Source organism: Sphaeramia orbicularis, unplaced genomic scaffold (genome assembly GCF_902148855.1).
Source record: "Sphaeramia orbicularis unplaced genomic scaffold, fSphaOr1.1, whole genome shotgun sequence".
In the NCBI taxonomy this organism is placed as follows: domain Eukaryota; kingdom Metazoa; phylum Chordata; class Actinopteri; order Kurtiformes; family Apogonidae; genus Sphaeramia; species Sphaeramia orbicularis.
This window is the reverse complement of record NW_021941444.1, coordinates 40001-48428: the sequence shown is the minus strand read 5'-3', so window position 1 is coordinate 48428 and position 8428 is coordinate 40001. Positions and strand designations below refer to the sequence as shown.

Here is an 8428-nt window from a genome sequence, read left to right as displayed (position 1 = left end):
TTTTTTTTTCCTGATTTCCTTCTTTAATTTGTTCTGCCTTTTTTCAATCATTTTTCTTTTTTTTGCTTCTTTTTTGTTATTTCCAACTTAATAGATCATGTATGTCTTTGGCTCTGAAACAAAAATCCTCCACTAGACTTAAATAAAATAATTAATAAAATAAAATAACATATTTTTTAGAATATTTTTGATGATGTCACAGATGAGGCGTTTGGGTGCTTTTTGAGCTCCGTGTTGCATTCAGGGTCTGGCACTTGGTGACGAACAGGTGTCATTCATATAAGTCCCGCCTCCGTGCAGTTGAAAGGATCAGGTTTCCATCCATCAAAAGGCTTCTGCGTCCTGTGAATCCTATCGGATACTCTCCTCTCTCCGCTGATATCGCCACGGCGACGGCGGCAGTGACGCCTTCAGGGACCTGCCCTCGTTTTCTAATTTTTCTATTGTATTTCCTTCCTCCGAGGTGACTGAGCGCGCTCGCTCACCTTGCCGTTGGTCAGGTGACACATTCAGAAACACGTGAAGGTGAGACGAGGCGATGGACGGTTACCATGACGACCTGCAGCTGTTCTTCACACCGTTTATTTCCAGCAGATTTAGTCACATTTTTATCTGTTTGTGTTTTATCAGTTCTGTGGTTTAATTTACACTCCATAAATCAAATTAAACTACGTCTGTTTATTTTCACATTCATTGTTTTTCCTTCACTTTTAACTCTTTCCCCGCCATTGACGAGATATTCCGTCAATTGCTTCCCAACGCTTCCCCGCCAATGACGAGATTTTCCGTCAATCCGTGTTTTCACTGTTATGCTGTAGTTGGAGGTGTTGTGGATCATGTGAATTACTTTCCTTAGTCCAAAAACAAACAATTAAGCAACTTTTTCGGAAAAATGACGGGCCGGGTTTAACGTTTTTGCACTGGAGTCTCCGTATCCCATGGCAACGCATCCAGCGGCAGTCACTGAATGAGGAAATGCAGACTGTGCAGGAACCGCACGCAGTTTCAAAAGCCTTAAAGATGATTATGGAGACAGTCTGACAGTTCAGTATATGATGGAGCTACAGAAGAACCATTTAGAGACAGGAACGGAGAAATAGAAGGTGAGGGAGACGGACACGGAACACGGGAAACACGGAGCGGCTCAGGTCCGACACGGAGATGGGATGGGGGGGGGGGGGTGCATGGAGCGACACGGAGAAAATGACAGACAGGAGGAAGAGAAAAGAGACATTTCTAGTGGACATTCAAGGAGAAGACAGACACACAGACATGGGACAAGACAAAGGACAGCTAGTGTTCATCTGTTAGAGTGAGTTCAGATTCAGACTGAGGACACAGAACAGATTCAGCTGTAGAATGTCAGCAGGACACAGGGAAGACACTGTTGGATTTGGCTTTTGTATGAAATAAATAAATACATATATTCATACAGAGATAAATAACTAGATGTCCATAGAATTATTTACAGATCAAACACAGCAGCTGGTCCAACAGGAGGACCTGGTGCAGCCAAAGGCCAGAAATCTACAGTATTTAGTGCATTTGTTTCTTTTTTTTCTTGAAAATGAGGAATATTGAGGTGTTTATATCCAAAAGCTAAACTACTATGTGTTAGACTTATAACTGATGTATGTAAATGTGCAAAGTTTAGAAGGAACCTTGTGCTTTACAAGATGTTCGGTCTAAAGTTTGGTGTGGATTCCCCTAACATTTTGTGGAATGATGGGATATCTTAGAGCTGTTTGTTACTATTATTGCTGTTATTATTATTTTATTTTGTGATTTTGAAGACAGCGTTACTGTTGGTAAATAAGAAAGAGTCAAAAATGTAAATAGGAAATCAGTTTTCTCTTGAAAATCAATATCTTTGAAAAAAATGCAATTTTCTCAGCTTTTTGCTCAAAATTCATTTTTTTCCTGAAAATGACCAATATTCAAATGTTTATATCTCACGAACGAATAAAGATAGAATAAAATAGTTTTTTGTGTTTAAAAGTTGAAGTTCTGTTCTTTCTTTTGATGTATTCAGTGTTCACATACTCCTGACACAACATTTTCAGTGAGCCTCCAAAGATTAGTGAAAATGACCAAAACGGCTGGCGCTGGCTACCAACTCACTGGAAAATGCTCTGGCGGGGAAAGAGTTAATGCATTCGATGTAAATGAACCATTAGATTCATTTTTCATTGTTTCTCTTGACAACATCAACACATTTCATTGATTATTTTCTTCATTTTGTTCATTATTTAGTTCATTTTTGCACCTTTTGATGATTATTTTCCCCATTTTTGGGAGTATTTTACTCATTTCCTTAGTTACTCTCTTTATTTTCTTCATTATTGTTTTCATTTTTGTTCATTTTTTTGAGTATTTTATTCATTTTGCTCATTATTTGTTCATTTTTGTTTATTTTGATCATTATTCTCTTCATTTTGCTGTTTATTTTAATTATTTGATTCATTTTTGCTCAGTTTGACAAATATTTTCCTCATTTTGTTAATTATTTTATTTATTATTCCTTAATTTGATAATTTTCTTTATTTTTGTTTATTTTACTGATTCCTTTTTCAGTTTTAATGTATTTGAGGTTTAAACTTAGACACATTTTTTATTTGTGTTGATTTTATTTTTGCTTATTCTGTATGAATTTTCTTGATTACTTTGTCCAAATTTATTTACTTACTTTCTTGGTTATTTTGTTCATTTTTGTTCATGTTCTTCAGTATTTTGTTCATTTTCTCTGTGGTTTTATTCATTTTCTTCTTCTTTATGTTTATTTTTGTTCAGTTTCTTGTTCATTTTCCATCATGGATTGATTTTTTTGTCAATTTTCTTAATTTACCATGGTCCTTTTTCATTAAAAAGATCATTCATTTGTATATTTTTATTAATTTTATTGATTATTTCATTCATTTCTTGTTAATTTTTTTGTAATTTTTCTTTATTTTCTCTGTGATTTTGTTCTAATTCTTTATTATTTGTATTTAAACCAGTCTCACAGTCTGAGACCAGCGCATGTCAGGAATAATTTAATAAAACAGACCAGTGAGATGAACTCTGCACCGCTAAGCTAACAGGGCTAAGCTAACTGCGTTAAGCTAACAACCCTAAGTTAACAGCACTAAGCTAACAGCCCTAAACTAACAGCAGTAAGGTACCAGTGGTAAGTTAACAGCACTAGGCTAACAGCACTAAACTAACAGCACTAAGCTAACAGCCCTAAACTAACAGCAGTAAGGTACCAGTGGTAAGTTAACAGCACTAGGCTAACAGCACTAAACTAACAGCACTAAGCTAACAGCGCTAAACTAGCAGCGGTAAGTTAACAGCACTAGGCTAACAGCACTAAACTAACAGCACTAAACTAACAGCGCTAAATTAACAGCGGTAAGTTAACAGCACTAAGCTAACAGCGCTAAACTAACAGCGGTAAGTTAACAGCACTAATCTAACAGCCCTAAGCTAACAGCACTAAGCTACCAGTACTAAGCTAACAGCACTAGGCTAACAGCGCTAAACTAACAGCGGTAAGCTACCAGCACTAAGCTAACAGCACTAAACTAATAGCACCAAGTTAACAGCATTACGCTAACAGGTCTAAACTAACAGCACCAAGTTAAACAGCCCTATGCTAACGGCACTGAGCTAATGGTGCTAAGCTAACAGTGCTAAGACATTGGCGCTAAGCTAACACTAAGCAGGTCCAACAGTACAAGGATCATTTCTACTGATAAAACTCACTGAACGACACAAATAAAACCAAAGCTAAAGGAACATGATGAAGTTATGATGGTGAATATTGTCTTATTTTTACTGTTTTCTGATCAGAACTTGGTTTTAAATGAATGAATCTTCTGTTATTGATGCTAATCCATTGGTTTGTTTTATATAAAGTCATTCAAATGCTCATCGTTATCGACTTTGAGTCGATAATCTGTCCTGATAATTTACTTTTTTAAAATTTTCTGTTCCTCCTCAGGTTTAATCCAATAAACTCGCAGATGTCGAACTCACCTTGAACTTGTTGCCGACGCTGATGAAGCTAAGTTTTCCCGCCTTCTGTTTGACGTCTTTGCTGTTGTTGGAGTTCTCGAAGAGTTCGCGGACGAAGCGATCTTTGGACTCGCTGACCAGACACTCCAGAGACATGTGCAGGGCGTCGTTGTTCTTCTCCACAAACTTCGTCTGAGGACGACATTTAGACAAATCAGAGCCGTGGTTTTACAGACGGTGACAGAGTTTGACAGCATTTTTAGTTTAAGAGAAAGAAATTCACATTTCAAAGGATATTGTCAGATTGTTATCGGGAAATTTTAAAAAATAATCAAGATATTTTTGCCCATAACGCCCAGCCTTAGTAGTGAATAACAGGTAATTATACATTAGAAAGTATGAGTAGAAATAAATAATTAAGCAGTAAAGTGGTATTAAAGTGTATTTAGTATTTTTATATATATATACATATTTCATTTCATTTATTAGTTTATTATATCGTAGACAATCCTAATTAATTAACTGTATTAATGGCAGTAAACAGGGGCAGCTTTAGCCAACATGGCTCCTATCCTGCTGTGGTCGCAGCCTGATGACAACAGGAACTGTCAGACGTATCTGATGTTAAATGGAAGTTAAATGTGTGACTTTAAATCTCGCTCTAAAATGTCAGATGACCATCAAACACCATGAACTAAAATGGAAAAGAAGAAATGAAATATTATAAGTTGTTTTGCAAGCCTAAGTTGTTACATTGTGATTGATATTTTCTATCTGTATTTGTGTCTTTGTTCTATTTGTCCTGAACAGTCAGTGAAAGGTCGGAGTCTATGTCAGTGTGTGTTTGCAGATCTGGTAACAGTGGTTAGGGTGAACTGAGTTAATCTAGGTTAGGAACTTAAAAGGGACTTTCTGTGGTCAAGAAACGCTAGCCTAACTGCACAAGAGCATACTTACTGAAAGTCTTTGTGGTTAAATGATGCAGTGTAAGCTGAATTACTGGAGCAGATGTCAAACCAAGGTTTGATTGACAGGTGTTCAAAACGTTCGTTAAACTCAGGTGAACTTTCAAATGTGTTTTTCTTAGAATTAGCTCAAGTGGAGTGACCTGTTCTACCCAGCAACAACTGTCTACCGATCATTAAGACGTAACCAAATATGGGAATAACTAAAGGATGGGAAGCCTTCAGAGGGAGACTGAAGACTATAAAAAAAAGACAAAGGGAGAGACTGAGGGGTTCGACGAGTCATGTGTTTGATCAGATACTAGTTGATAAAAGACTTCTTTCTTTTTTGTAGCTTTTTCCATTTTTGCCTGAAGCAATAAATCAAGCTTTGTTTTAACTGTTTAAACCTCAACCCTTCTTTTTGGTGAATTCTTCATTTCCCTCGGCTGCTTCTTCCATCTGAAACATAACCAGTGAGTTAATCATTTAAATTAAGTGACCCCCCCCCCCCCAGTAGCAGCCTAAATGGAGTAGTCCAGAGCCACCATTGGTCCAAAAATCTCTAGAACGTGCAGCTTTTTGTCCAGATAACCGTAGGTTTACAGTACACAGTGGTTAAAGATGAAGGAAAACTGGGGCAGTAATTCATTAACCGAAATTAATTGTGGTTTTTGAGATTTACTGTTGGCTGCGTATTTACAGAACCATAAAAATACAAAATGCAAAACAATATAGACTCCCTCTGTTCCTTGTTGTTCGTTTGTAACTTGTTTTCTTGGTTAATAGAAGAAAACCTCATTAAATACATGTGTTTAAAGCGTTCCTTCAGCGGAACAGGTGGACGTTCTGGTTCTGTCGACTGGACTCAATAATAACAGCAGCTTTGTCGTCGTCAGTAAATGCGTGTTTTTCTTTGATGTTTCCAGCCGTCATTTCACTCATCAAACACAGACTCTAATAACTTCCTGCGACCTTCGTTTCAAAGCAGCGTCGGCGCTGGAATGAGCTGGGCGTGGCTTCGTCTACGTACCGTCTCGTAACAAACGGCGCCGGCGAAGTGTCTGATGATGAAGCCTTCATCGTCCCTGACGTTGCGGTGGACGGCCAGTTTGGACTTCCTGGGAACCTGAGGACATGACAGCGGTCTGTGAACGTTCACATCTACCAAAACATGACGGTTCTGAAGAGTCCATCAGCCCAGACAGAACGTTTACGTGTCAGATAAACGTCGACAACCTGGAAACGACACATGACGCAGAACTGGAGCTTTTAGAAGAAGAAATAAAAGCACTTAATACAGAAGGAGACGAGTAGAAGAGCGAAAACATGGATTATTCTACATTTATCAATGATTCTGTTGATTAGTCTAGTGGTTTATCCTTTAGTTTAGTTACATTTTAATTAATTTATTGCAACATTGATTTTTATTTTGTTTTTTTATCCATATCTATGATTTTAAATCTTCTTCCTCTAAATGTCTCTAATATTTTTCCTGCTCTGACTGTAAATAATAATTTCCATCTACTGTCATCACATCTGACTGAGGCAGAAAAATCTACCACTAACCTACAGTCAAATATTGATGTTTCTAAACTCTATGGACATAAATCTGTGGACACATCCTGTCTACAGCTGTCAGATGTCCTGCTCATCAGCAGCCAAAGTGATCAATAAAATGAGCAAAAATGAATAATAAACCAACAAAATAATAAGTAACATGAACAAAATGAGACACAAATTGAACAAAGAATAATACAATAAAAAAAACAATGTAGAAAAATAAACAAAGTAACCAACCAAATGATCAAAAATGAAAAATAATAACAATAACAATAACAATAACAATAATAATAATAACAATAATAACAACAATAATAATAATAATAATAATAATAATAATAATAATAATAATAACAATAATAATAATAACAATAATAATAATAATAATAATAATAATAATAATAATAATAATACTAACAATAATAATAATAATAATAATAATAACAACAACAACAACAACAACAACAACAATAATAATAATAATAACAATAATAATAATAATAACAATAATAATAATAATAATAATAATAATGGATTAGATTTCTATAGTGCTTGTTTGGTCACTCAAAGTGCTTTACATTTTTGCCTCATTCTTTCTTCACTCTCACATCCTCCCTCTGGTGGAGTTCAACTACATCTGTATCCACAGCTGTCCTGGGGGGGCAGACTGAAGGGGGCGTGGCTGCCAATCTGCACCTATGGCCCCTCCCACCACCGAACAGTGTCCCACATTCATACACCAGTGTGAGTGTCTGACCCGAGGACACAACGGACTGACCAGGACAGAGCGGGATTCGAACCACCAACCTTTTGGTTATTGGATGACCATCTACCATCTGAGCCACGGCCCATAAAATATTTACAAAGTAATAAAGAACATGAAAAAATATGCAATAAAATGACTAAAATTGAGATTTAAAAAAAAGCAACAAGTATTTGAATTCGGACACCTGTTGAACTCCTTCCAGCAGCTTCATGTTCAAAACTCAGTAAAAACAGTAGAACCAGTGTTCAGAACTCACAGCTCCTCCTTCCCCCTGAACTCTGTGCATGTGTGGATCCACTGTTTCTGTGTAAATCCAACAGTTTCCAGGTTGTTCCATACAGCAGAAACAGTCGAGTCTTGGTCCCAGTCATGTGTCTGTCCAATTAGATTCAATTCACATCAATATTAGTTGAGTTCTAATTTTAAATGTGTGGTAAATGGGATTTTCAGTGTTCAGTGTAAATGTCCACAGAGTCCACATTCCACAGTGGATGTGGACAATTTAGTTCCACATACAAGAGATTGTTCTAAGCTACAGGTGGATCCAACTGGAGGAGAATCGGAGTCGTTTGGAATTTTGGAGGAATTTTGGAAAATGTCTCAGTGATGACAGATGGAAAACTGTAGATGTTGTGACCTTGCTGTGACCTTGAACTTTGTCCTACTGGGACCAAAATGGACTGGGTTGGTCCCAGGGCCTAGGCCTATCTGTGGGGAAGATCTGGGAAAGATGGGTGGAAGAGTTTTACACTAAGATGAACAAACAAACAAACACACAAAGCAAACTGATCACAATACCTCCTGGCGGAGGTAAAAATAAAGAAAAATCCCCACAACACTGGAAACAACTGGAAAAACAAAACCCCAGGAGATAAACCAAAGCCCAAAGCGTCTGTTTTTACAGTGAGCTGCTCTCACTCACTGCTCTGTGTTCAACCTCCCATTCCATCCAAGTAAACCCTGTTCATCCAGAGCGTGTCAGCGCTGACACGTCAGGGGTTAAAGGGTTAAACCTAAACAAACTCACTGTGAGGCGGAAGTGGTCTTTGTGTTTTCCGTGCACGGTGTCGGTAAAGTGCTGGTCGCTGGGTTGAGGTAGTCGGTTTTCTTCGTCCAGGATGTCCAGGATGCCCAGCACCTTCATCTCCACCAGGTCTGC

The 8428-nt window shown here is 37.4% G+C and overlaps 1 protein-coding gene across 1 annotated transcript in view; it reads right to left on the bottom strand.

The window, feature by feature from the left end:
* Nucleotides 1–8428, bottom strand: part of LOC115415770 (unconventional myosin-VI-like) — a 36128-nt gene that overhangs the window by 18643 nt on the left and 9057 nt on the right. The window contains exons 5-7 of the mRNA XM_030129412.1: nucleotides 8297–8424; nucleotides 5974–6069; nucleotides 3991–4188 (exon numbers count right to left, since the gene is read on the bottom strand). Of these exons, the coding sequence (XP_029985272.1) occupies nucleotides 3991–4188; nucleotides 5974–6069; nucleotides 8297–8424 (422 nt within the window). The remainder of the gene's footprint in view (nucleotides 1–3990; nucleotides 4189–5973; nucleotides 6070–8296; nucleotides 8425–8428) is intronic.